We start from the raw sequence: 27904 nt of genomic DNA, 5'->3' as shown, positions 1-27904 counted from the left end.
GTATTGTTTTTTTCTTAACACTTGAGAGTGATTTTTGTACGTTTATACAAGTGAATCCCGATAATTGTGATTGTTATCAAATGCAATTCAAGGACTGTTTAATAATAATGTGGAAAGGTACCGACGCTTTGACGTCTCCGAAAATAAATGAAATTATGAAATAGAAATAACCTTCTAGCATCCATGCTGAAAATGAATACCCGTCAATATGGTTTCCTTGAGGCTGACAACTTGCTAGGGGAAATATACAAAATGTCAATAGCTACTGGGGAAACACCATCTCAATATTTAACAGCACAAATATAAGAAGCATAAGAGAGGATGGTAGAAATAATAACATTTCAGGACTTTTTTTGCGTGGGCGAAGTAAGAAAAGGGAATATGCCTTTAGCAACTAAGAAATGTCTTTAGTTGTAGCCTGCCTTCCCCTGGAATACCTCCGCCCCCTTATATTTTCCTGTGATACTTCGCCCTTTTCGAATCTACCTAGTTAATGCTCCCATGTTTTCATTTTTTTTTTTTTTGCAAAACTGTTTACAATTGTAAACAATTGTAATTAACATAGAACGATGTACGTAAACAATTGCAATTGTCAAAAAACTATGCACGTAAAACAATTGTAATTGACAAAGAAAGGTGCACGTGAACAATTGTAATTGACAAACAACGATGCACGCGAACAATTGTAATTGACAAAGGACGATGCACGCGAACAATTAGGGTGATTTAGATCCGCGACGCCGGCAAGAGGACGCCGCCTCGCGCACGTTCGATTGCGCGCGCACGCTAATTTTTGCCGGCGTCCCGTCCTGAAGAGGACGTGAAAAATCATGAAATACCGTCCTTAACAGGACGCGACGCCGGCAAGAAAAGCGTGCGCGCAATCGAACGTGCGCGAGGCGGTGTCTTCTCGCCGGCGTCGTGGATCTAAATCAACCTATTGTAATTGACAACGAACGATGCACGTGAACAATTGTAATTGACAAAGGACGATTCACGTGAACAATTGTGATTGACAAAGAATAATGCATGTAACAATTGTAATTGACAAAGAACGATGCACGTGAACAATTGTAATTGACAAAGAACGATGCACGTGAACAATTGTAATTGACAAAGGACGATTCACGTAAACAATTGTGATTGACAAAGAATGATGCATGTAACAATTGTAATTGACAAAGAACGATGCGCGTGAACAGTTGTAATTGACAAAGAACGATGCGCGTGAACAATTGTGACTGACAAAAAACGATGCGCGCGAACAATTGTAATTGACAGAACGATGCGCATGAACAATTGTAATTGACAAAGAACGGTGCATGTCAACAATTGTAATTGACAAAGAACGGTGCACGTGAACAATTGTGATTGACAAACAAAGATGCATGTGAACAATTGAAATTGACAAAGAACGATGCGCGTGAACAATTGTAATTGACAAAGGACGATGCGCGTGAACAATTGTAATTGACAAAAAACGACACGCGTGAACAATTGTAATTGACAAAGAACTATGTGCGTGAACAATTTTGATTGACAAAGAACGGTGCGCGTGCGATTAATTGTATTTGACAAGAACGATGCACTCACACTGCAGAATTACGTTGTTCCACGAGTGTCTCTTGGTTGTTCTGTTTATTGAGAGTTTTCGATTTTAATTTCATAGTAAAGTGAACAGCGTAGTTCAATCCCATATGTTCACAGTAAAGTATGAGACACACAACGTAACGTGAACCACTATAATTTATTCATACACACATTGAGCTTGGGTTACCTGTGGACCAACTGCTATCCCTTACGGGGTATTGAAAGATTTTTTTCGATCTGCTATCTCTTAGGGTTAAAAATTCCTTCGACCACACCCAATTTATTACCTCTTAGAGGTAATAATTTCTGTTACCACACCCAAATTGATATTCCTTAGGGTTAAAATTGATTTACCAGCGATCTCCTCTAATTGTTTTTATCAAAGCCCTTCTCCCCCGAGTGTCAGGCTTTGATTAGATAAAGTTAACGGAAACAACACTCTTCTCCCCTCTTGACCAAATGATAAATTTCTCCTCTCTTTCATACTGTTCATGAGCCCGTCAAATAAAGTGTAATTGTCAAATTGGAGTAGTCCTGCCAACGGGAAATACTTGGAATGTATTTATACTTATAAGTGCTAAATAAGCATAAAAACCTTGTCCAACGCTTCCAACGTTTTTTTTATATATATATTTTCGATCGAGTTTGTAAAAAAAGCATGTTATTTTTTGGTTATGTTATTTTCAGATTTCCCGTAATTTGTCGTCAATTATTGGTTGGAAACAATATCAAAAGTGTGGAAGGTTCTTAGGGTTTGGGAAAACCCCTGTTCATTTAAAACAGTACAAACTTAAGTCCTTCTATTACCACAGGCTATCAATATTTGGCGGCACAGAAAAAGCAAGGGGAGAGCAAACATGCGGCCAGACAGCAGGTGTTTAGGGCAAATTTGCTGAGACGGTATCTTTATATCACGTCGCTGTGTTTATTGTTTATGAAGTCTAATTCCATTGAAGAGTATTGCAGGCCCTTATCTGTGTTTATTCATTCCCATATACAAAATTGGATATAGTATTGTTTTTTTTCTTAACACTTGAGAGTGATTTTTGTACGTTTATACAAGTGAATCCCGATATTTGTGATTGTTATCAAATGCAATTCAAGGACTGTTTGATAATAATGTGGAAAGGTACAGACGCTTTGACGTCTCCGAAAATAAATGAAATTATGAAATAGAAATAACCTTCTAGCATCCATGCTGAAAATGAATACCCGACAATATGCTTTCCTTGAGGCTGACAACTTGCTAGGGGAAATATACAAAATGCCAATAGCTACTGGGGAAAAACCATCTCAATATTTAACAGCACAAATATAAGAAGCATAAGAGAGAACGGTAGAAATAATAACATTTCAGGACTTTTTTTGCGTGGGCGAAGTAAGAGAAGGGAATATGCCTTTAGCAACTAAGAAATGTCTTTAGTTGTAGCCTGCCTCCCCCTGGAATACCTCCGCCCCCTTATATTTTCCTGTGATACTTCGCCCTTTTCGAATCTACCTAGTTAATGCTCCCATGTTTTCTTTTTTTTTTTTGCAAAACCGTTTAAAATATATGTCTCTTAACTGAAATATTCACTACCGTTACTGTAAAGTGGCATTTTAAAAAAGCCTGAGTAAGCAGTACTTTGGCTTCCCAAGTAGGGTACTTCATGTAAGGACCACGGATTTGGTAAACCATGTTAACATTGTGTCCAAACCACTTTATCATCCTCATCCTTTGCTATAACTTTTCGGAGTGAACATTTGGATAGTTTCGTAGTCCCATCCGGTCTTATTCCAGTCTTCGTTTGTCTTGCCTTTGCTGTTTTACTTCTACCTCTCATGTCTATGCATTCCCTGGCTTACTAATGTCTGTAGGATATTTACACATCGCTAGCCTTCCCTGACTTGCTGAGGTGCATCAGATATGTACACACAGTGCCGTAGAGACCTTGACATATTAAGGATCTTAGGCAAGGATGACAAGGGTAAGGTAACATGACATGGTAAGGGTAATGAGATCGGAAACAATGCTTTCACGCGTCCTCAATCGACCGTGAAAGTTGGAGTTTTCACGTCATGGTTTGACAGAACGCATTTTCACGTGCTGCTATTGAACTCTGGATTCAAATTCCATTGTTTTTTGTCGTCGTCTACGTTTCCATCGTCGTTGCTTAAGGTCTCTATTGGAGGGGGGACAATACCGGAACATTAAGAAAATATTTGGGGACACAAACACGCCCCGACTAGTCATTTCCTTATAATTTTTTAAGAATATTGAAGGGCACATGCCTCCATTGTCCCATCCCCCTGCTACGGCCCTGCTTAAAGCCGCATTGTCACCAGCTTACTTCCGGTCGATTACGTAACAATCTCCGATGATTTTTAACGGAAAACGCGAAATATATTAAAAGCAGTGTGTCTATTGGAAGTTTCTTTGAGGATGTGATCGATAATTTAGAGCGGATGGCCAGTTAAATATATCGGATTCTAATAGATCCTTTTGTCTTTTAACGGTTGAGGTTTCCGTCGGACCTCCGGAAGTAAACTTGTGACAATGCGGCTTTAATGTGTGTTCGATGTACATATCTTTCATTTCACTTCTTTTTCTTGGTCGTTACTCGCTCCGTTGTCTCCGACTGAGAATTGACTTGGCATTGTTCGTAAATCCGCAGAATTGTCAAATTCCGATGTCTCTTTGATCCTGAACGCCTTCTTGAACAGTTTTCGACATGCTGCCCGATAATTAGAGCTCTGAAAGCAGTAAATCACTGGGTTGAAACTCGAGGAGCTGTAACAGAGAAACTTGAAGATTTCCCTGAGGCTTTGAACGTGGTTGTAACGTTTGTGATCGTTTGGATCGGCTGAAGCGACCACGATTCGGAATGTCGCGTATGGTAGAAAACACAGCACGAATGCTGATGTAACGATCAAAAGCATCTTGACGATTTTTCGTTTTTCGCGGAGATCTGACTCCTGGGTGTAGCCTGCCGGCCCTGCTGCGATGGTATTATTAAAGTACAAGCCTTTGATAATTCTCACATAACAAACCACAGTCACCATAAGCGGGACAAAGATACTGAAGACCATGATACACAAGCTGTATAAATCTTCTTGCTTCTTGTTTCCCCATTCGACCCTACAAGACTTCGCCAACTCGTTATAGCCTGTCACTACGAATAGCGGTACCATGAAAGCGATTGCGGATATCCAGATAGCGGCAATGGCGTACCAGACATTTTCCTGGTCAAGTCGGAACTTGTGGTGCATGGGGTTGAGAAGCACACGGTAGCGTTCAACTGATAACAGCGTGAGTGTGAAGATGGAAACCGTGAGTGTGATTACCGTGACGTTATAAGACGTGAAGAATTTACAGATGTAGTCGCCCGCAGTGCCTGTTGGGTGGTCAAAGTAGAAAACGAGCACCTGAAGAAAAAGAATCTCATTAAGACTGATTTAGACAGCATGAATTAGTCGTATGCAACTTGCCCGCGACACTTATACAACTCGAGTCGTGGAGTGTCAATCAGTTTATGACTCCGCTACGATGCTCGACTACCAAAGTCGTAGTGTGTAATTCATGGCTAAGGCATGTCGTAGACAGGTAGCATACGACTAAATCGTCCTAAATCAGCCCGAAAGACCCACGTGATCGAAATACCTTGCCATATAAGGAGTTTACCATATAAGGAAACACATTATTACCTTATACGGAATGCACCAGAGTAGCGTCAGCATATCTCCAATGGCGAGGTTCACCAGCAAGTAGTTAGTTGTACTGTGCATAGCACGTGTGACTCGGATCACGTGAATAACAACGGCGTTCCCCAAGGTTCCAAACAGGACCACTATGATATAGACAGGGAGCAAGGCGAGATCCACCTCTCTCGTGCTGTAGGACTGGGTAGGGGATGTAATGTTGCTCATTTCGTTTCCCTTTCCCCCGATATTGCGGCTGAAAAAGCAATTAACACATAACATTTAATAATTATAACACAAATTATCGTTTTTTTTTTTTTTTTTTTGTTCCCTTGTTCCCAAATTTAACAAAGTCGGTTAGAAAAAGTATTTTTAAAGAATAACTTTTCAGTGCACAAATGCATCCCCGCCAGTCCGAATAGTAACACCGTTAATGTAATAGTATCTTCCTTTTTTTTAATTTTCTTCCATTTCTTCTAATACAACTGTATGCTTGATATCTATATCTGAAGAGCGATAAATGGCAGACATGTTATAGCTTCACATCAATATGAAAATAGGAAAAGATAGCTGATATGTGCGGTAAGCGAAGATTATAATGTTTACAGTTTTCGATTAAGTTTCAAATTTTAATCCCTTTATCACTTTTTCTTTTTTGTTTTCAGTTTTCCCATTATCCTTTTTCGGATTCATCATTCAATTTATGTCTTTAAATTCGTCATCCTTTAAACAACGCACACCAACCGATAATAAACAAAGATAAAAGAAATAACGTAAAAATTTGATGGTACGAGTTGAATTGGAGCTGAAATTGAGCCAGCGCCTTTGGATTTCATGAACCGACATCACAACATCATTTCAATTGTTTTTGTTTTTTATTACGTTCAAAAAAAATTCCAAATATAACCATTTGAACCTAGTTCCTCTAGACTTTTAAATTGAGATCAACATCTTCACTCCAGTTCTCTCCATTTGAATCGAATAAGAAATCATAACTTCTATTCTATTTATCGATGGGGGTGATATTTTTGACATTCAGGTTGAAAACGGATTAAACATCCAGAGTGTTTTCCTACTTTTTGTCTACACAGAGGACGCCTTTGTACCAATAGAACTTAATGATGACACCAAAAAACGCGGTGCGTGTTTCTTTGGAAACCACTCGCAAATTAAAAAATCTTGTCAGCTGAATATGTTTAAATCAATAGAGGGAAAATGGAAATTAACTTGGGTAGGATTTGATGCGCAATAGTAAAATGATTGCGGGAGCCAAAAATGCGTTATTTACAATAAAAGTTGAGTGTCGCCCCACGCAGCACCGCGGATGTAATAAATCCCAGCTCTATATCTGTAGACTTGACTAGAGTGTTCTAGTATAGAAAATGATATATTATTAAGCATTTACTTACAGGGACCTGCGGAGAAGTCCGAGATTGCCAGTAAACTTATGCTTCGGTAGGATAGGGCGGCAGTTGATAAAGACTGGAGGCTGCAAACCGTGGAAAGGTGTCTATGAGTAGAGATTGGGCGGTTGCCATTGGTTGTTTCATCTGATTTACATAAACGTTATCCATAACCGAATATTTGTCCAAAGTTAGGGGGGAGGGGAAGGGGGATACAAAAATAAAAATGGGAGAATGCAAAAGTCGAAAAAACTTTTGTTGTGTTTCTCGCCGTTACAAACAATACAAGAAAGGGAAATGAAAGGATATTCGTCAAACTTGTAGTTTTGTCAACTGAGAAAAAAGTAAATATCACCAAGAAATTACCATCTGCTTTAAACCATGCCATCAATCGATTTGTATATGTCATTTTGTCTAAATATGTGGAAACTTTTACTAGCGTTATGATGAAACTATCTTTTATTAAAAGCAAGCGAACTGATGATTTTGTTAGGAAATTAGTCTATATTTGCGAATACAGCGACGCTCTAAGACGGTGATGAATAAACAAGGCACTCGATTCCAATAACTTGATAACAATTAAAATTTATATTGAAATTCGAATTTTCGATATTCAAAGATGCCTGCGCCAAAAAGTTTTCTTCTTCGATGATTCTGAGTAAAGGCACTGTTATTAAAACTTTTTTTGCGTTTAACTTTGGCTACATTTCTAATGCTTGCATTTTAAGGTAATTCCCTTGAATTGCACTGCGCACCCCTTCTGCGCATAGTGGCGCGCGCTGTTCGTTCGAATTTTCCGGTATTAAGTGCGCGCGCGCGCCACAGTTGTACAAGAAAACACAGCAAAAGGCGCGCGTTTTTTACTTAATTAAAAAATGGTTACCCCCATTTTTTAATTGCTAAAATAGTTAAATATATACGGAAGAATGATATACTGAAAGAAGAAAAAAAGTTGGGTTGTAGAAGTTTTGTTATTTCTCTTATTAAAAGCCGTAAAAATACTTCAAAATAGCGCTTTTTACCGTATGAATAGTGGCGAAAACAATGTCTTTTAGTGCGATCTCTTAAAATGTGATTTGTTTTGAACATTAGCTACTACGGGTTATTGTTTAGAAGATCGGATTTTGGCAGCTCGACAAACAGAACTTAATTTTCTAAAGACTATAGGCAATCTTTTTGAAAACTAAGAGTTGGGATTTTTCCTTGCGCGATCAGTAAAAACGCGTCATTTCTACGCCCCTCTGTTGTGAAAACGAGAACGGTACCCCCATTTTTTTATTACATTTTTTGAAAGCCCTTAACTTCAATATTGTTAATGCCAAGTTTTAAAAATTCTGGGTTGTAGAACTATTTCAAGGGAATTACCTTAAGTGCGCAGTTGCAGGGATATTTTTAACACCATATGTTCTTGGGTTAAATAACACTAGGAAAGTACCCTGATGCTAGCAGAGCTTTCTTCCTGTTTGTTTCTATCAGTTATCTTATCCGTGTGACGTCTCTGTTCTTTCGCGTACAGAGACACGACACAGAGAAGTCGGGAGCGTAGCCAGGGGGTGGTGGCCCAGGGATCCAGCCCTCCCCCTCCCCCGCAAATTTTGGCTCAAATACTTTATTTACCGAGTAGATATACACCGAAGAATATAGTTGGAATCCCCATAATTCAATTATTTTGCCGAATAAGCATGCATTTTGCACAAAATTCCACTAAAACTTCAGTAAAACTGCGTGCTAGCATCACCTACCATGGTATTCTCTTTGAAATACCGCTGACTTTTGTTCCAAAAGTTGCTCCTAGCCCATCCCAGAAGGGAAATTCTGTGTGCAATCATATTCAAATCAGGGATGCGTGATATATGAGCCCTAATTATTTTGACCTTTTGAACAGCATGTTACCAATAATTTTAGTGCAAAATTTTAAAAAATACAATATCCTTCCAAGTTTTTTTTTACGTTCTTCTTGTCCTTTTTGAGTAATTGAATGTATAACTCGGTCCACATTCGACTTTTTTCGCTCCAATACTTTAAACTTACATTTTGATGTTGCACGGAGCTTTACCTTATCCGGCCGCTTTCCGGCTAAGTGTTGACAGATGTGCAAAGCTATTTTAATAGCTATTAAAATAGCTATTAAAATAGCTATTATAATTATTAAAATAATTCACATCCACAGTTTTGACTCGCTTCTACCGAGAGAACTTTTTCATGGAAAGAAAAAAAAAATAGATGGTTCATGTTTGTGTGTTTCGGATAAAAGAATAAGCTATGCAAAGATGCCGACAGAATCTTATGTTTGTGCAAACTATTTAATGAGATGGATGTTTTGGTTAGAAACAAGTTCTTGCTTGTATTGAGTGAGTTCTTCCATAAAAAAGTTATTTTTTTTTCACTTTGTTTTGTTCGTCAAGGTCTCAAAACTTGTGTGACTTATCGAAACAAAATTTTCAAAATCCAAAATCACAGCTTCGTTATGTATAGTATAAAAATAAAAGAAAAACAGAGAAATAGAGAGAAAACATTTAAAGTCTACTGTATCTTAGATCTTATCAATCACTAGTCGTAAAATAATCCACAATTATCACAAATTTTCAAAATCAAAATCACAGCTTCGTTATGTATAGTATAAAAATAAAAGAAAAACAGAGAAATAGAGAGAAAACATTTAAAGTCTACTGTATCTTAGATCTTATTAATCACTAGTCGTAAAATAATCCACAATTATCACAAATTTTCAAAATCCAAAATCACAGCTTCGTTATGTATAGTATAAAAATAAAAGAAAAACAGAGAAATAGAGAGAAAACATTTAAAGTCTACTGTATCTTAGATCTTATTAATCACTAGTCGTAAAATAATCCACAATTATCACAAATTTTCAAAATCCAAAATCACAGCTTCGTTATGTATAGTATAAAAATAAAAGAAAAACAGAGAAATAGAGAGAAAACATTTAAAGTCTACTGTATCTTAGATCTTATTAATCACTAGTCGCAAAATAATCCACAATTAAATTAAGTGAAAAAACTAGAACTTTAGCGTATATCCCTTTACAATTGCAATACATACATGGTGTTGGGCAATAACGTTTTGCGCAAACTTAAAATGTTTTATGTGCTATATTTTCTTAGTAAATAACAGGAGAATTTACTTCTGAAAAGTATTTTTCACTAAAGGTACTCATTAAGCTTTTGTTTGAACAACATAAGTGACCGCTGCCTTTGGTTAGAACAAAAAAAAATTCAAAATCCTTCCGAACCTGATTTCAGAGAGTACGAAATTTTCTTGGCAGTATGCCAGGAAGGTTTTTTTTTAGACGGGTAAATGACTTAGAGAAAACGAGACCATGGCTCAAATTCATTAATAAATTCGTTGGGAAATTGAGAACAATTATACAATTCATGATACTGGGATTTTGTTATTTACTCGAAAGAGAAATCTAGTATAGAAGGAAAATGATGACAAAAATGTCTTTCAAAACAACCCTTACCAGATTTTAACATTAGTTACGGGTAAGTGATTTTTGTGGTAAAGTTACCTTGGTAGCTATAAATACGGATACATATACCTTGAGTCGTGTCTTCAACTTTCGGGTAGTGTTTTTCTTGAAATTGCATGCGCGAAGATATCGCGAAATTTAAAAAAGAAATACCAGGTGAAAAATAAGAAATCTGTTGTTCTTGCCCTTCGAGATTCAAGCACTGTTGTGATAAAACCTCCCACCGTTAGAAACAATATATTTTATTTACCATTACAAATTAAAATATACCAGACTTGTTCAAATAACAGTTCCTAACCATAGATGAATTCAAGGGCTTTACTAATTAAAGAAAGGCTTCAGGAAATTGCCTTTTACTCTGGTTACCATAATAAGAAATGACAAGAGGATGAAAGTCGTCCTCACAAACAGAAACACCGCGCCATGAATAACCAGAGTTTAAATGCTGCAGTTGTTAAGGGGATAACATAGTAGAAAACATCCATAAGCCGGATTTTCTAAAAGCAAACGCTACAAAGTACGTTGTGTATTCAGTTGGCACCCGTAAACAGCTTATATTACACACAATTTTACAAAATCCCATCAACGTCTAGTCATTATCTAAAAAATGTATCTGTCAGCCATTGTAACCTTCGTACAAATACGTGGGGAACCAATCATGCACCACTAAATAAAAATGAAGTGAAGTCATTTTGTTGTTTTTAAAAGTCTTATATGAAGATCAGAGTCATTAGCTCGTTTTTTTTTCCTCAAATTTGATTTTGGTAATTTCCCAATAAAACATAATTACAGTTGAAGCTCTCGTAAGCGACCACCTTGGGAACTGAAAATTGTGGTCGTTAACGGAGCTGGTCTCTTACGAGAGATTGCTCTCATAAGCGACCACTGGGCGTCAAAAACTTGAACAATAAGTGTTGGCCGCTTACGGGAGCTTAATTAAAATGCTGGAATCTAAAAGTTATCGTGATAATAACAACGCTGTAATATTTTGGTTTATTGCTTGATTTTAAAACAAGGTATTTGACTTATCATAAGAGTGAGTTGTTTTATTTAATAGCAATTAATTCTACGCAAAGTAGCTCGTTATGCTCGTTATTTATATCGACGACTTAAGTTTTTCATCATGAGAATATCTTATGCGTCTACGACGATCGCATGGCGTCTTTTGTTAGCCGATTTCTAAAGCGTGCAACAAACAAGTGGATGGCTATTGTAACTGGAAAAAGGATAAATCGTGGAGCTGGCAATGGACTAGAGATTCCTTGCATTTATAAATTTTCTGGAGACAAAGAAATGTCAATCCATGGTTGAGATTGAAGTTAAGAAAATTGTAATTATGAAATTCTTTACTGGTTGCCCACATGGTTGCCTACTACGCTTTATATGTGATTTCAGCATGCATTGGATATGATGTTTATCAGCTGATCAGGTGTTGACTGATGTTGTAAAGCCAAAAATAATTGTGGTCGCTTACGAGAGCTTAAAAATAAAAGAAAATCTCAGCTGGTGGTTTGAAATTGTGGTCGTCAACGGAGCTGGTCGCACCGATAAGTTGGTCGCTTACGAGAGCTTAGAATTACAGAGTTTGTTTGACAATTCAATCGGTGATTCGTGGTCGTTATCGGAGCTGGTCGCTTACGAGAGCGGTCGCTCAGAGAGCTTCGACTGTATGTAGAATGAGGCAGAGGTAGCTGATATCTACGAAACTTCACAAAGGGGGATTAAAATGATCAAAACCATTTTTATCCCAAAAACTGTGAGCTTGGGCTCCCTGCGGCGCTCGCGACCCCCCCCCCCCCCCCCCCTCCCCGGGTCGTTGTTGCTTGAAATGCACACAGATTTTTGCTGAGTTTATTTTTTTTTTTTTATATGCGCACAGCCACCTTACCCGAAAATTACACGCGCGCGTATAGTATGTGTCAATTCCCCTTGTCCGTCGCTATAATAGAAATTTCACAATAGGATATTTATTTTGCTGTCGAATCTAAATGTGACACTTGGCGAAACGCACGGAAATGAAGTAATTATTTATTTTGCAAATAAATACTTTTTTCACAAACTTGCAAATCGACACAAATAATTATTTCCTCCGTAGGATAATTAGAATTGATATAAATCCCTGACATACTTTCACGAATCTCGCAATTTAATTGGCTCCCGCTATTAAGCCATAGAAGTGAGTAGCGAAAAAGCCGGCCTTTTCGCGACAAAAGCGGTTATTTATTACTGAGAATTATTTAAATCGTCATTTATTTGAGGGTAGTATGTGAGTGGATTGATACTAAAAAAATTAGAAAAACGCGTCTCGTTGACTATCTAGAAAACTCTAAAAAAAACTCGGACTCGTAGTCTAATTGTTAAATAGTAATAAAAGCAATAAAAAAATCAAAATACTACAGCTAGTGAAACGCTGTGTACGTTATTTTATGACTTTTGTTCATTGGGCGTAAGAAATCCGATTTCTTCTGTGTTATCTGGTTTAGTATACCCTATGCTATGGTGTGAAAAACAGTTCACTCACTTCTCTTTCGTCCTCCGTTCAGCCGAAAAATATGGCGGTGGGAATGTTCTCTGATGTTGGCTTTTCTTACGGGTTTTAGAAAGTTTTCGATTTGAATTCTGCGAACTCAATAATTTTCAAAGCGCTTTCTGGTTTCCGGCATTCAAGCCAACAGAATTAATTTTTTTGTGCTTTTTCATATGCCACTGCATTGCTTACAGGGAACCATTAAAGTGATGGCCAATAAATTAAAACATATGACTGGAGCCTAAACGTGTACCCGTGGAAAAAAGTTGTATTATTTGTTGTGCTAAGAGAGGCAACATTGCATATGGATTTAAAGTGAAAATACAAGGATGTTTATATCTTTTATTTTGTAATCGTCAGAATAAATAAATCATTAATATAACTATTTTAGCCATTGGCTACTATAGTTTTAAACCATTCTGGCGGCATGGCTAAGATTTTAAATTTGAACAAATATTTTAGATAAATAATTTATTGAATAGCATGGTTAGCTAGCTTAATAAGCAAACATTTAATTATGAAAACGATCCCTAAAAGGATTTGATAACATTGTAGAATACATTGTATTCTGCATTTGGCTGCATATAGCTAGGCTATATTTACAGACGTTCCTAGGCCACACAGAAACAAGCTGGAAATTGATCCTAGCATACAGCAAAAAATAACAAAAATAATAATTATTTATAACATAAACTGTCAATGCGATCTAAAGAGGCAGAATTGCCAAATATTTTTTTACAAAATAATACACCAATACCAAATGTTTGTAGGAATTGTACAAAAATTGCACAGAAGAACTAGTCTCCTATTATGGTGTTCGCGTCTTTAAAACGAGGCAAGGATCGTCAATAGACCCTTTATTGAAAACAGAACCTCTATTTGAATAATAGCAAAATTATATGATAATTTAGGCTTTCATATATAGAACACAGCCACTCATATAAAGAAGCAGCCACTTAACAGCTTTAGACAACTAGGCATATTTTTCTGTATAACAGTTTAAATAAACATTTTATATACTATAAAATCTACTTTGGCAAAACATTCTATTTCTGGCAAAATAGATTTTTTTGTGCTTATCACTACATTTTAAGAGATTAATCAAGATTGCAATAAATCATAATTTTAAACTACCTATACAGATTTATTAATTCAACCTAAGTTTAGATTATGCAGGACTGTTATATTTCAAATATAAACTGCAATCGATTTAACACTTATACTCAGCCATCCACTCAAATTCTTTCGATGATCCAAGATGCAGAAATATGACACTGATTACTGAAAGAACATGCATTATTTGATGGCTGTTTCCAATAATGTCAAACTGCCCAGGGAACCACTTCTCTGGAACTCTAGCAATGTTAATCACCCCTCCGACACATGCAAATAAATCCATCAGAACACAGTAGGGCAAAGCTCCATCACTACCACAGCCATAGCCGAGGTAGCGAAGAAATAATCGCACACCTATGAAGAGATAACGCATAACTCCAAAAACAGTCAAGGGAACGAATCTCTCTTTAGGGGTCCTTGCACCAAGAATGAAGTACAAGGAAATAAAGGAAATTAAGATATAAGTGATTAATGCTGTCATCCTCCAGATTGGAAAGCAGAACAATGTTGCACGTATACCACACAAGGCACCAAAGGTATTAACTGCCCATATGCCACACATATCAAAGGTTAATAAGCCATTATATGCTGTGGACCCTTGTTTATGGCACATGAAGAGGTGGTAGATTGGACTTGAGAAGAATGGGGCAAAGCAGGCAAAGTAATGGAGGGAAAACCAGAAGGAGCTCTCTAGGCACGCTTGGCTTGCAGTTAGTGGGATTAGGATCATCATCAACACACAAGGGATACCTGTGGCAACAAAAAGCACAGGGTTACTATATATTAATAATCATTCGGTGCAAATTAACCAAAAGTCATTTACATTAGCCTTAGAACATTTTCAATCATTTAACTCTTTCCTGGTGTTTCTGTCGTTAAAGATTACAATAATTATTTTACAAATTTAAATTAACACATTTTTACATTTCAAAGTATAATAGCAGCCTGTAAATCCCCCTTTCAATTTTAGGTTAAGGTATGTTTACTAGGGTAAAAGTTATTGAAAAATAACTATATAAAAATGTTTTATTTGGAAAACCTGTTCTAGAGTAGTTAGTATTGCAAACTAATTATCCAATTGGTAAGTAGAGATTGGCAGATATACAAAAACAAAGAAGCTAGGCAGCAAAGGACCTGTATTGAATTAATTTAGTTTACAAAGAACAAACTTGGTAGAAACAGTATGAAGCATAAACCAATAAAACCAATTCTAATATTAGCCTTACGAATCTGGCTGGGGAATTTTTACTATGATAGTTTAGCTTCTCATATCTTTTCAGTCCATTTTTAGCATCATACATAAATATACAATGAGGTTAAAGAAAATTAAATGTCTTTTGAGAAATGAAATTACAATTAAAATATTACAAAATCAGTTTTGTTTAGACATGCTGATATAATGCTGTTGCCCCACTTTGAACAAAAATTAAGTTGTCTGATTCCCAGGTAAATTATAACAATATAACTTATAGGTGACGGAAAATTCTTTAAAAAAACCAATTCATAATTTATCATTTGCGGTGGAGGACTTATCAGGAATGGTTTATTCCCGCTAAAAATAACCCAAATCTTGCCTTCGATGTCATGAGCCTATGAAATGACAAAAAGAGCGAGTGAAAAAAAAATATGACACTCACGAAACGATGAAGAGCACTTTAATTTTTTTTTTTTTTTTTTTTTTTTTTTTTTTGCTAGCGGCATTCGACTTAAAAGGCCGACTACCTTTTACCACTCACCGTATGAAATTATCTTCCAAAGTCCAACCGGAACTAAATAATAAGCCGACATTTTCTCACGGCGAACTAAAACTTATAAGGTCTTACGCCGACTACCTACCGTGTGAGTATATATTCACCGACTCGTTGTGAACGTATAATAGACTATCAAGGCATTCTGAAACAGTATAGTCGCATCTGTAGCCGGTTAACACAAATTTGTTGAACTGCAGCCATGAAGGGCAACACTGCAAGGAGCATAATTTCGGCGGAAGATCGCATGTATTTTCCTTGGTCTCTTCGTCTTTTTCTAACGCATGTAACACTTTTAGCTCATTCTCATTATTGTTATCTGGAATTTCTACCGGAACAAGCCTTCTATAGACCATTTTCCCGTGCCCTTTGCCGTCGCGTCCGCTCTCTTTCTGTACAAGACCTAAATGTTCAGAAGCACCAGGCGTTCTTTGCTGATTTCTTGCCAAACCGCCAAGCCTCCAATGGTATAAATATTTCATCTCCGGCGATAGCCGCAATTGTGAATTGCATTTGCGGTCCGCTTATTAAAGTTTCAAGAGCATTTTTACAAGCGTTAGTTTGGCTCAATTAGAATGAAACAAACGTTGACCGAACAATCGAAGCACGAGTCCCGTGCCGCGAACTGCACGTGTTATTTCCGCTTCCGGTACATCCCCCAGGAGGGGACCCATGTAGGTCAAAGCAAAGGCGGGGGAAAAACTGTGCGTTATACGCTTAGTTTTTTTAAAGGCTGAGTCGTTCTTTAGTCTTTACCAATTTTTTTGCTTTTGTTTATATTGTGGGGAGGGAGGGGGGTCTAATTTTCTCGTTCCTTATATCTTCGGCGGGATCGCTGTGGGCAAGTTTCCTTCTTCTGTCGACTACGTTGCATGCCGGGTATAAACCAAAATGGCGGACCAAAACCAAGAAGGTCCCAAGGAAGAGCCAACTATTCCACCGTGGGCGAGTGGCGAGAGCTTAAGACACGTAGAGAAAGATGTCCTCATACCCAAACTAGTCCGAGAGAAGGCAAGAGAGAGATGCAAGGACCTTGTGGACGGTAAATTCAATATTCTCAAAAGTTATTGGTTTATTAATTACGCAATTCTTCGATGTCTCAGGGATTTTTCTCTCTCGAAAAGCTAGCTTATGAGCTGCTTTGCAATTCAGGATTATTGTTTTACGTGGTATTTTTAAGTGTATATTGAGGATAGTGTGCCGTATGTCAATCCCTCTGCCGATAATAATAAACCGATTGCTTCTCCAGATTTTTTGAGGTCCAGAGATTGACAGCCAATTATGTTATGATAAAAACAGGGGACAGTCGATGTTGGTGATTATGATGTTTATAGTGATGCAACTAGTAATATTGTTACTTTTGTTGGTATGTTTGGATAGTGATGGTAAGGGGTGATAAAATACTTTGTACTGATATTAGCTACTATTTCTCACCTATTTTTTGGCAGAGTTTGAGAAATGCTGCAAAGGAAGGAGTATTTCTATGGTCTGGCATTGCCGCAAGCAAAACACAGCAATGAAGGACTGCCTTACTAAAAAGTAAGCATTACAAGGGACCACATCACCCTACCAACAATGTAAAACCATATTCAATTCCCCCTCCCTATGAATAAACACTTCAGCCCTATAATAAAACAACTCAATAGGTTTATGATTTAGTTAACATCCTCCAAACTGCAGTCATAATTAGAAGCAATGCATTTATAATGCAGAACTGTTAAAGAGGGGTAATGCTTGTATGCCTAGTACTGTATAAGTTTGGAGCTATTTTGCAATTATTTCTCCTTCATAATAATTCGGTACCTTTGTTTCCATTGCCTACACTTTGCCCTTCCAGACAAGGCATAACAGGGGCGCGTGCCCGCTCCCTGATACATCTCTGCCAGAGAACAACATTTGGGAATTCATAGTGTATCACCATTTAATGTAATAACTGCTGATTAGCAGCTTGGTGTAAGGCTTAGTGTAATAAGAAGTTAATGTAATGTAACAACAAATTTTAAAACAAATTTTGATTGGGTTGGGAAAAAAAGATATCCAAACTGATGGTACAAAGTCCAGACTAAAACAAGAGGTCATTTGACATTACGTAATCAATGATTTCATCATTAAGCATTAGTATTTTATTAACAACAGTATAATGAGCTATTGGATAATCTAAAATGGTCATGATTGCAGTTCCTTATACTGTATTTGTAACCAAGTTATCAACACAATTTATGTTTTGCCAAGCATTAAAATGTTTAGTGCTCTATTTTCAGCTATCAAGACAAAGAGTTGTTTGAGGCGTGCCGGGTGGAGTATTTACAAAAACGGCGACAGTATCAATCTGATTATGCTGGGGGCGGAGAAAAAGCAGCTATGAAAAAGAAAGAATCAGTTCTGATGTCATAATGAAAAATAGCAATTTACTATGGAGAGCTTAGTTCTTAAGTTTTAACTCTTTAGGATGGTTAAAACTGATTCTTGGGTTATTAGAGAATCACATTTGTTAAGTTTCGCCTTAAGTTTTATGAGGCTTGTTATTGACTCTTACTGGATGTTAGTACATTATCAAAAAGTATCAAAGATACATGGATAGTTAAGAGAAAAAAAACATACATGGGCATAAACTGTGTGTTGAAACAAAAATAAAATGGGCCCTGTATAAAGTAAAAAATAAGATAAAATAAAAAAATACAGTACTTCAATCTGGCCTAAGATTCTCACATTTAAATGACAATGATTAAATAATTTAATATGTACCATGTCTATTCAAAAGGACTATGCAAACTGAATTTGTCTAGTAATAGACAAATTTCTCTGGGGGTTGACTATTATAGCGTGATACATATCAACCATACATTACTTCTCTCGAGTTCGCTGAACATAACGTGGGTGACTTACCCGGCGAGAAGTACCCAATACACTTTGCCTGGCCTTAAGCTTGGTCTAGGCCAGAGCAATTTTCCATTCCATATTACCATCACATTAATAATACTATACGGTTTTTCAAAAATATTTTCATAGCATTAATTCCATCCATCTTTGCACTCCAATCCTCTACTAAAAAATCTATTTCAAATCTAACTACTGTATGATAACCAAGCTTTTTCTGCATTGTGTGCATGCCTAAACATTGAAATGTTTTTTTTAAGTTAAGATTTTCAATTTGTTGATGGCAATGTTTAAGGTCCTTTTGGTGTTTATTTTGTAAATATTCATTTATTATAATTATTTTTTAGGTAAATATATGTTTAAATGTACACTATTATAAAGGGACAGAGCTATCTATTTTATACTTCCATTGGTGTTTAACAAATTTCCATGTTTGGTGGTACTGTATGTACTCTTTTACAGCATACAATATTCGTATGCTAATGATCAAAATATTTTGATGATGTTTTAAGGGATTTGTTTATGTTTTGAGTGATTTCTTAATGAAGGATTGTTGAATGACGAATCCTGTGGAATGTCCTCTGACTACTATGAGCTAACAACCAATCAGATAGCAAGATTATTTGCAATTGTTGTAGGTTTTTGTCTCTACACTTTTTTTTTTGCTATGCAAAATCATAGTTTGAGATGGGGTACTTGATAATCGAACAAAAGCTGATAAGTTGAATCCACCAAGGACTTGTCCACACAAAGTCTCAAGATTTTGCACCCCTTCTCCCAAGTTAAGCACTGGATATCCCTCTTTTAAGCGATCGCTTCCAAAAAATTATTCAATAGAAAATCAAAATTTTGCCTATTTTCTATGAAAATAATTAAAACAACAATAATTCCTTGTGTAGCACAATTTATAAGCTGATTTGTGCGTGGTAGCTTTCTATATGACAAATGCCTGCGAGGGTCTAACCAACCCTTCACCCCAAAAATTAATATCCTCCCACCCAAAAAATTATCAAGCCTTTAGATTTTCCAGTGTTGACAAAGGGCAGAGTGATAATAATCAGCAAAGTAGACTACATGTTTACAAGAGACATACAGTAAGAACAGTTGTTATCCTGCCTATTTACACCTTGAGAAAGCAGTCTCTAGCAGCCATTAAAAGCCCTGGTAAAGGCAGCCAAACATGATAGACTTTTAATGTGAGTCCATGTGTCTTTATGCGTCTCATTTTGGAGTTTGTGGATAATGCTGCCCCTACAAAACACATAAATTACAACAAATGAAAACTACTTTTAGTCTAAAGGGGCTCTAATCAAATCAAACATGATAAATTAATAAAATGTGACTATGACACAAGGAGGGATAGGTTACATTCAAAGTACTGTAAGGGTAAAATATACCACGTCTGCAGTGGAGGAACACTGTCTTCCAAGTCCATACCATATCAGAGTGAAAGGTGTTTGATGAAAGGCTAAGGTACAGATTATTTAGTCCCAGGAGGAAGTACATTAGGAGCTTTAACATTAGAGACCTTAAAGCCGCATTGTCACCAGTTCACTCCTGCAGGTCCGACAGAAACCTCAACCGTTAAAAGATGGTTACCTAACAATATCTGACGATTTTTAATGGAAACGTGAAAAATATTTCAAAACATTGGAAGCAGTGTGTCTATTGGAAGTTTCCTTGAGGGTGTGATTGGTAATTTAGATTCTTTTGTCTTTTAACAGTTGGGAATTCCGTCGGACCTCCGGAAGTAAACTGGTGACAATGCGGCTTTAAAGTTGTTACTGTACCTTGTTTGTTTGAGCAGTTAGTACACTGCGGGTAGAATCTCTGAGTTTTTCCTGGTTTTAATAACTTATTTGGTGGAATATGATCACCAACAAATGTCTGCCATCTCTTTCTTCCACAAGTATGGCATCCATACCTTTTACCTGAAAGATAAAAATTGCCATGTCATAAAGGGAACTAACTTTTTTCCACCAATTTTCCCAAGTTTTAATTTTCTTTTTTTACAATGATTTGGAGTAATCTTCAAGTTCTCAGTCATAAATTTAAAGAGACAAAATACATAACCACATAACCGTCAATCAAGAGCATTTAACTGGTTTCACTGGCCAGCAGATGGCTTCCAATCACACTAGCTCACAGCAGTGATTATTGCCCTGTTAGCTTTTGAACAACCATATTTGTCACTTAAAAACTGTTCCCTTTGTGCTATATATATATATATATATATATATATATATATATATATATATATATATATATATATATATATATATATATATATATATATATATATATATAAGAGACTAAAAATTGTAAACTTGCTGGCTTATTTACAAGGCTATGATGTCTTGCATCGCACTAAAATGCAGTACTATCTCTCACCAAGTTTGACAAGTTTTCTCTTGGTTGTATCTGAAGCGTGCAGTTTACTGACAGCTGGAAGAGACACTTTTGCAAAAGCTCCAGCATGTAACAAACTGCTAGGGAGAACAGAGCGAAATCGGCCGCCAAGAGTCTTGAAAACAAACAAACTCCCTACAACACACACTGCAATATCCATCGGACTGTAGCTATACCGAATGGTACGAAAATACGAATCAAACTGACTTTTATGAGACTCAAAGTATCTATCCTTCGCATCTTTGGATTTCTCAGTGTATGTTATGAATACTAAAGAAGATATAGCGCCTGAAACGGCAACGGAGATAGCTCCACAAGCCGGTGCGAGTATTCGTATATGACTAGTCAATCGAAGAGGGCGGAAAACAGTATTTTGAATAACACCCAGGCATAGCGGGAAACTCGCTGCGCTCAACACAGATGCCTCCACGATATCACTTGCTCGCACTCTTTTGGCCTTTTTGTTTCCCTTTGCCTTAAGTTTGGCCCATATTTGTTGAGAATGATTCTGAAAACGACGTAAAAACTTCTCTAGTTCGTCCGCCATTTTTATTTTAGCGTGGATACCGCTGCCTTTTTGCCGTAGGCTCTTATTCCAGGCATTCTGGGTAACAAAGGATACCCAATCGTATAACAACACCATCAATTTGGGTCAAGAAGCTATAAGCACAGGCGGACCAGGATTAGAATCAGTCCCTCGTGATCCTTCGGGAAAATAAAATATAATTTGAAGTTGTGTCTTGACTGTTTTCTCAATAAAGCTAGTTACATTACTATATTAGCCTCGTTTGTTAACAGAGCATAACGATGGAACACTTATTCTACAATAACGAGCATAGATTATAAGGTTTACATCGCATCACTAGCTTTCGTGGTTGATAGAATTAAAAATTTAGATTTGAAGAAATATTGGTCCCTTGTCTGTCCGTTTTATAGAGGTATCACTGTATAGCACGGTCCCTTGTCTGTCCGTTTTACACTGTATAGCATGGTCCCTTTTCTGTCCGTTTTATAGAGGTATCACTGTATAGCATGGTCCCTTGTCTGTCCGTTTTATAGAGGTATCACTGTATAGCATGGTCCCTTTTCTGTCCGTTTTATAGAGGTATCACTGTATAGCATGGTCCCTTTTCTGTCCGTTTTATAGAGGTATCACTGTATAGCATGGTCCCTTGTCTGTCCGTTTTATAGAGGTATCACTGTATAGCATGGTCCCTAGTGTATCCGTTTAAAGAGGTAACACTTAAGCATTATATCTAGTGTGTCCGTTTTGTAGAGGTATCACTGTAGCACGATGCTTGGGTGGTCGTTAATTAGAGTTGACTCTATAGCACGGTCCCCAGGATATCTGTTTTATAGGATAACACCATAGCATTGTCCCTAGAGTGTCCGTTTTATAGAGGTGGCACTGAATAGCAGTCCCTATAGCACAGTCCCCAGTCCGTTTTACAGAGGTTTTACGGAGCTATAGCCTGCCTAGTGTTGCGTTGCCGTTTTACAGAGGTGGCACTGTTATGCCGCAAAATTGTAATAGCTTTCAATGCAAAATGTAAAACGCACCAGACTAACAAAGAAATATTTTTCTACTATCTGAGCCTCGGGATGTTATGAGCACATCTTAAAATTCGGTGAAATCTCAGGCTGGACGTTCTTATAAAAAAGTCTTTATACAAACTATTTAAAAAACGTTGCACTCGAAGAATCTGTGTATCTTTATTGATCTGCTTTATGGTTATCAAGTAAAAGCAAATAAGCGTGAATAAAATACAAATCCAAGGCTTCAAAGCTGTTAAATTCTTGTTCATTTTCTTATGACCATTCACATGGCTTTCAGATACAATGATTCAGCACTACACTACCCATGAACCACTGCGTGTTACGACACAGATTCTCGAGTGCAATCGTTTTTGGAATATGTGTATAAAAAAGAATGTGTCGGTAGCCTAATACGACAAGGAGGGTGGCAGAGGCTTGGTAAGGGCGCGTCCTTCCTCACTCAGGAAATCGTGGTTAACTCCCAGAGCAAATATCAACAGGCAAAAGAGTGAAAAGTACAAACATTTATTTATCACAATCGCTTGATTATATATGTCAAAACCATTAACTTGGAATTTAATGGAAGTTTAAAGTTTAAAGTTTATAATAACAAGAATTGGTAGAAGTAGGGGTCTGTCATCTTCCATCGATAATACCTCGAGGGTTGTTCTCCCTTGTCAATCCCATATTGCAAAAGGTTGTCGTCACAATTTTGCCAGGGCACGTGCCCCCTCCCCCCCCCCCCCCGATATTTTAAAAATTATCTGTATTGTGCCCCCCTCACCCCCCCCCCCCCCCCCCCCACACACACACACACACACACACACACTCCCCAATCTTACGTGGCCTGCTACGGCTCTCTGTGTTATTGAATTTACACAGCGCCACTCGCGACAACCGTCGTGTAGAGGTTGTCGATAATATCTCGGAAGAACGTCGACATCTGCGGTCTTTTGATCTTCAAAGTCGGAGTCAAAAGGCCGTTATCTATTGAAAAGGCCTCTGAACACAAATGTATTCCGCGTACCTGAGAGAAAAAAAATAAACCTAATTAAAAAAAACGTTATCAATGCAAACGGCTAACTGCAAATGGAGAATGGCAGTTAAAAGACACTGAAACAATGGCTCTAAAAAGAATTAGACTTTAAAAGACTTCTTTTTAGGGGCATCAAGTAACGCCGAATCCCTCAACTGCTCAAACGTTAGAAATACCGCTTATTCTGAATAAATACACATCACAAAGCAATAAGAGTTTATTGTGACCTTTATTTTAAGATATAAGACAATATAGGACAATTACAGGAGGTGATCAATCGTGAAAATATTCGAGCTAGTTACTGGGATTTACTGGAGACTGACTGAGAGGTTGGTAAGCCTGTGTATCGACTCGACACAAACCCTCCGCAACGTATGGCTATGCACGACTATGAACTATGCACGACTATGAACTATGAACGACTATGAACGACTATGAATGACTATGCATAGACCTTAATACTACGGGTTTCAATATTCTGCGAAATCTCATCGACGATTTCCAAAAGCTAAATCGCCTTTTGGCTGTTATAATTGGCCAGCATTGAAGTGATCTTCAATAGCGCCACCTCGGTGCAAGGTGCTGACAAATAAAAAACGAACCAAATGCCATTAGTTAGAATGACAGCCAGAAAGCGGTTCTATCAGCGATTGAAAAAAATTCGCAGAATATTGGAAATTGCTGTAAGGTATTACCTTCTCTAACGAATTCAGTTGACTTTCTTCCCCGACCTTGACCATACTCTCAAATATCCTCTGGTGAACAGTCTGCAGAAGAACATAGCCTGACATGAAAAAAGGACCTACCATTCTTAGCCGCATTGTCACCAGTTTACTTCCTGAGGTCCGACGGAATCAACCGTTAAAAGACAAAATAATCTATTAGAAATCGATATATTTAACAGGCCATCCGCTCTAAATTATCAATCACTTCTCAAAGAAACTTCCAATAGACATACTGCTTTCAATATTTTGAAATATTTTTCGAGTTTTCCGTTATATTTCATCGGAGATTGTTATGTAATCTACCGGAAGTAAACTGGTGACAATGCTACAACCCTCGTCGATAAAATACAAAAAAAAAGGATAGGCATCTTTAGCATTTAAGTCGTACATATATTCACAAATTTTGATCTTAATCAATAGCTCACATCACACTTCTTAAAAAGAGCAAAATCTCCTTTAAACAATTTTAAAGTAAAAAAGAAACATCACCCCCTAACCCCACTAAAAAACCTGGCAACGGGACAGAAAAATGTATTGTATAACTGAATTGTATTATTTTATTGGTCTGTTTCCTAGCGCAATCAACCGTTTTGTCGTTACCTTATTTTGACAGAGCTTCTTCAGGTCTCCAGGGATCCCTTTCTTCTCGGCCCAGGCCTCGAGCACCTCCGCGTCTGGTACCACAACAGCTACCAAAAATGACTGAACCAGACATTGTTATAAACAATCAGTATTACCACGGCTACAAAAAAATGCTTATAGAAGTCATTTAAAGGCTGTGAGGGCTTTAAAAAAACTGCAAAAATGCTGACCCGTTTTACTCTATGCCCCAAAAAAATATAATAATTCTTTTTTCAGACTCTTGTCAATAATTTTTTTCCCATGTTTGTTTACCCGAATGCTATCTCCGTGGACATATATCTGTGCAACAAACGGGCTCCTCAGGTAAATATTTTCGATCTTCTGTGGCGCAATATACTCTCCCTAAAAGAGAAAAAACATTGTTGCTAATTAGACCGACCATTATACAGCATTAGCATGGGTAAACCAGACTTAGTGGGACACCCGTAAGAGACTAGATGTAGAGGTTTTATTATTGCTACCATATAACTTTTGTTACATAGGTTGTTCCAGCCAATAAATTTCTATTTCCTCTCCTTTCCTTATTATATTTCCTTAATTCCGGTGGATCTCTTGGCTCGTGCATCGATGAAGAACGCAGCCAGGTGAGATAAAGTAGTGTGAATTGCAGAATTCAGTGAATCATCGAATCTTATACACATAAACAGAGCGTGGTTTCGGAGGGTAGCCCCCCCCCCGCCCCCCCCAAACACCCCCCCAAGGGACGGACCATTAAACTTTTGAGAGGGGAGGGGCTGGATGATTTCATGTGAGCATGATTTTTTCTCTATTGGCTATTGTGCAGGACTTTCCCCCTCTATTGGTGGTGTGCATGATTTTCCCCTCTTGGCTATTGTGCAGGGCTTTCCCCCTCTATTGGTGGTGAGCATGATTCTCCCCTATTGGCTATTGTGCAGGACTTTCCCCCTCTATTGGTGATGTGCATGATTTTCCCCTATTGGCTATTGTGCAGGACTTTCCCCCTCTATTGGTGGTGTGCATGATTCTCCCCTATTGGCTATTGTGCAGGACTTCCCCCCTCTATTGGTGGTGTGCATGATTTTCCCCTATTGGCTATTGTGCAGGACTTTCCCCCTCTATTGGTGGTGTGCATGATTCTCCCCTCTTGGCTATTGTGCAGGACTTCCCCCCTCTATTGGTGGTGTGCATGATTCTCCCCTCTTGGCTATTGTGCAGGACTTTCCCCCTCTATTGGTGGTGTGCATGATTTTCCCCTCTTGGCTATTATGCAGGACTTTCCCCCTCTATTGGTGGTGTGCATGATTTTCCCCTATTGGCTATTGTGCAGGACTTTCCCCCTCTATTGGTGGTGTGCATGATTTTCCCCTATTGGCTATTGTGTAGGACTTTCCCCCTCTATTGGTGGTGTGCATGATTTTCCCCTCTTGGCTATTGTGCAGGACTTTCCCCCTCTATTGGTGGTGAGCATGATTCTCCCCTATTGGCTATTATGCAGGACTTTCCCCCTCTATTGGTGGTGTGCATGATTTTCCCCTCTTGGCTATTGTGCAGGACTTTCCCCCTCTATTGGTGGTGTGCATGATTTTCCCCTATTGGCTATTGTGCAGGACTTTCCCCCTCTATTGGTGGTGTGCATGATGTTTCACCTCTTGGCTATTGTGCAGGACTTTCCCCTTCTATTGGTGGTGTGCATGATTTTCCCCTCTTGGCTATTATGCAGGACTTTCCCCTTCTATTGGTGGTGTGCATGATTTTCCCCTATTGGCTATTGTGCAGGACTTTCCCCCTCTATTGGTGGTGTGCATGATTCTCCCCTATTGGCTATTATGCAGGACTTTCCCCTTCTATTGGTGGTGTGCATGATTCTCCCCTATTGGCTATTATGCAGGACTTTCCCCCTCTATTGGTGGTGTGCATGATGTTTCACCTCTTGGCTATTGTGCAGGACTTTCCCCTTCTATTTGTGGTGAGCATGATTCTCCCCTATTGGCTATTGTGTAGGACTTTCCCCCTCTATTGGTGGTGTGCATGATTCTCCCCTCTTGGCTATTGTGCAGGACTTTCCCCCTCTATTGGTAGTGAGCATGATTCTCCCCTATTGGCTATTGTGCAGGACTTTCCCCCTCTATTGGTGGTGAGCATGATTCTCCCCTCTTGGCTATTGTGCAGGACTTTCCCCCTCTATTGGTGGTGAGCATGATTCTCCCCTCTTGGCTATTGTGCAGGACTTTCCCCCTCTATTGGTGGTGAGCATGATTCTCCCCTCTTGGCTATTGTGCAGGACTTTCCCCCTCTATTGGTGGTGTGCATGATTTTCCCCTCTTGGCTATTGTGCAGGACTTTCCCCCTCTATTGGTGGTGAGCATGATTCTCCCCTCTTGGCTATTGTGCAGGACTTTCCCCCTCTATTGGTGGTGAGCATGATTCTCCCCTCTTGGCTATTGTGCAGGACTTTCCCCCTCTATTGGTGGTGAGCATGATTCTCCCCTCTTGGCTATTGTGCAGGACTTTCCCCCTCTATTGGTGGTGAGCATGATTCTCCCCTCTTGGCTATTGTGCAGGACTTTCCCCCTCTATTGGTGGTGTGCATGATTTTCCCCTCTTGGCTATTGTGCAGGACTTTCCCCCTCTATTGGTGGTGTGCATGATTCTCCCCTCTTGGCTATTGTGCAGGACTTTCCCCCTCTATTGGTGGTGTGCATGATTCTCCCCTATTGGCTATTGTGCAGGACTTTCCCTCTCTATTGGTGGTGTGCATGATTCTCCCCTCTTGGCTATTGTGCAGGACTTTCCCCCTCTATTGGTGGTGAGCATGATTCTCCCCTCTTGGCTATTGTGCAGGACTTTCCCCCTCTATTGGTGGTGAGCATGATTCTCCCCTCTTGGCTATTGTGCAGGACTTTCCCCCTCTATTGGTGGTGAGCATGATTCTCCCCTCTTGGCTATTGTGCAGGACTTTCCCCCTCTATTGGTGGTGAGCATGATTCTCCCCTCTTGGCTATTGTGCAGGACTTTCCCCCTCTATTGGTGGTGAGCATGATTCTCCCCTCTTGGCTATTGTGCAGGACTTTCCCCCTCTATTGGTGGTGTGCATGATTTTCCCCTCTTGGCTATTGTGCAGGACTTTCCCCCTCAATTGGTGGTGTGCATGATTCTCCCCTCT

The 27904-nt window shown here is 38.4% G+C and overlaps 4 protein-coding genes across 8 annotated transcripts in view; 1 reads left to right on the top strand and 3 right to left on the bottom strand.

The window, feature by feature from the left end:
* Nucleotides 1–4013: 4013 nt before the first annotated feature.
* On the bottom strand, nt 4014–11667 carry LOC5518395 (prolactin-releasing peptide receptor). Of its 3 annotated transcripts, none has more exons than XM_032363109.2 (4): nt 10204–11667; nt 6678–6757; nt 5275–5524; nt 4014–4995 (listed from the first exon to the last, which is right to left on the bottom strand). In XM_032363109.2, exons 3-4 carry the CDS (start codon nt 5494–5496, stop codon nt 4162–4164), a joined length of 1056 nt encoding a protein of 351 aa, XP_032219000.2. In that variant the 5' UTR covers nt 5497–5524; nt 6678–6757; nt 10204–11667; the 3' UTR covers nt 4014–4161. The 3 variants fall into 3 exon arrangements, with proteins under 3 accessions (XP_032219000.2, XP_001638421.2, XP_048590130.1); XM_001638371.3 differs by having other exon boundaries at nt 10234–11667; XM_048734173.1 differs by lacking the exon at nt 10204–11667 and adding an exon at nt 8414–10191.
* Nucleotides 11668–13019: 1352 nt separating this feature from the next.
* LOC5518466 (progestin and adipoQ receptor family member 4) lies at nt 13020–16175 on the bottom strand. The gene is made up of 2 exons (XM_001638372.3): nt 15644–16175; nt 13020–14557 (listed from the first exon to the last, which is right to left on the bottom strand). The coding sequence occupies exons 1-2, from the start codon at nt 16035–16037 to the stop codon at nt 13902–13904; spliced, it is 1050 nt and encodes a 349-aa protein (XP_001638422.2). The 5' UTR covers nt 16038–16175; the 3' UTR covers nt 13020–13901.
* A 208-nt stretch (nt 16176–16383) lies between these two features.
* On the top strand, nt 16384–18299 carry LOC5518467 (COX assembly mitochondrial protein homolog). Its single transcript, XM_001638296.3, has 3 exons — nt 16384–16597; nt 17004–17094; nt 17817–18299. Exons 1-3 carry the CDS (start codon nt 16447–16449, stop codon nt 17947–17949), a joined length of 375 nt encoding a protein of 124 aa, XP_001638346.2. The 5' UTR covers nt 16384–16446; the 3' UTR covers nt 17950–18299.
* Nucleotides 18300–20282: 1983 nt separating this feature from the next.
* Nucleotides 20283–27904, bottom strand: part of LOC5518468 (long-chain-fatty-acid--CoA ligase 1) — a 28491-nt gene continuing 20869 nt past the window's right edge. Inside the window, exons 19-23 of one of the 3 annotated variants that reach the window (XM_048734170.1) lie at nt 25033–25122; nt 24739–24840; nt 24109–24180; nt 23220–23404; nt 20283–20363 (exon numbers count right to left, since the gene is read on the bottom strand). In XM_048734170.1, the coding sequence (XP_048590127.1) occupies nt 23252–23404; nt 24109–24180; nt 24739–24840; nt 25033–25122 (417 nt within the window). In that variant the 3' untranslated portion in view covers nt 20283–20363; nt 23220–23251. Of the gene's footprint in view, nt 20364–23219; nt 23405–24108; nt 24181–24738; nt 24841–25027; nt 25123–27904 lie in introns of those variants that run through there. The other 2 variants (XM_048734171.1, XM_048734172.1) reach the window with 2 other exon arrangements.

This window comes from Nematostella vectensis, chromosome 11 (genome assembly GCF_932526225.1).
Source record: "Nematostella vectensis chromosome 11, jaNemVect1.1, whole genome shotgun sequence".
In the NCBI taxonomy this organism is placed as follows: domain Eukaryota; kingdom Metazoa; phylum Cnidaria; class Anthozoa; order Actiniaria; family Edwardsiidae; genus Nematostella; species Nematostella vectensis.
Note: the sequence above shows the minus strand (reverse complement) of the source record. Positions and strands in the feature narration are given on the sequence as shown.

Bases quoted from the DNA above. Each gene is read 5' to 3' on its own strand.
- LOC5518466 (XM_001638372.3), bottom strand. From the start codon at position 16,037: ATGAAATATTTATACCATTGGAGGCTTGGCGGTTTGGCAAGAAATCAG. The intron at 14,558-15,643 runs GTAGGTAGTCGG...TTGTTGCCACAG, and splicing joins GGTGAATATATACTCACACG to GTATCCCTTGTGTGTTGATG.
- LOC5518395 (XM_048734173.1), bottom strand. From the start codon at position 8,500: ATGATTGCACACAGAATTTCCCTTCTGGGATGGGCTAGGAGCAACTTT. The intron at 6,758-8,413 runs GTAGGTGATGCT...CACGGTTTGCAG, and splicing joins ATTTCAAAGAGAATACCATG to CCTCCAGTCTTTATCAACTG. The intron at 4,996-5,274 runs GTAATAATGTGT...CTTTTTCTTCAG, and splicing joins TCTGGTGCATTCCGTATAAG to GTGCTCGTTTTCTACTTTGA.
- LOC5518467 (XM_001638296.3), top strand. From the start codon at position 16,447: ATGGCGGACCAAAACCAAGAAGGTCCCAAGGAAGAGCCAACTATTCCA. The intron at 16,598-17,003 runs GTAAATTCAATA...ATTTTTTGGCAG, and splicing joins ATGCAAGGACCTTGTGGACG to AGTTTGAGAAATGCTGCAAA. The intron at 17,095-17,816 runs GTAAGCATTACA...CTCTATTTTCAG, and splicing joins AAGGACTGCCTTACTAAAAA to CTATCAAGACAAAGAGTTGT.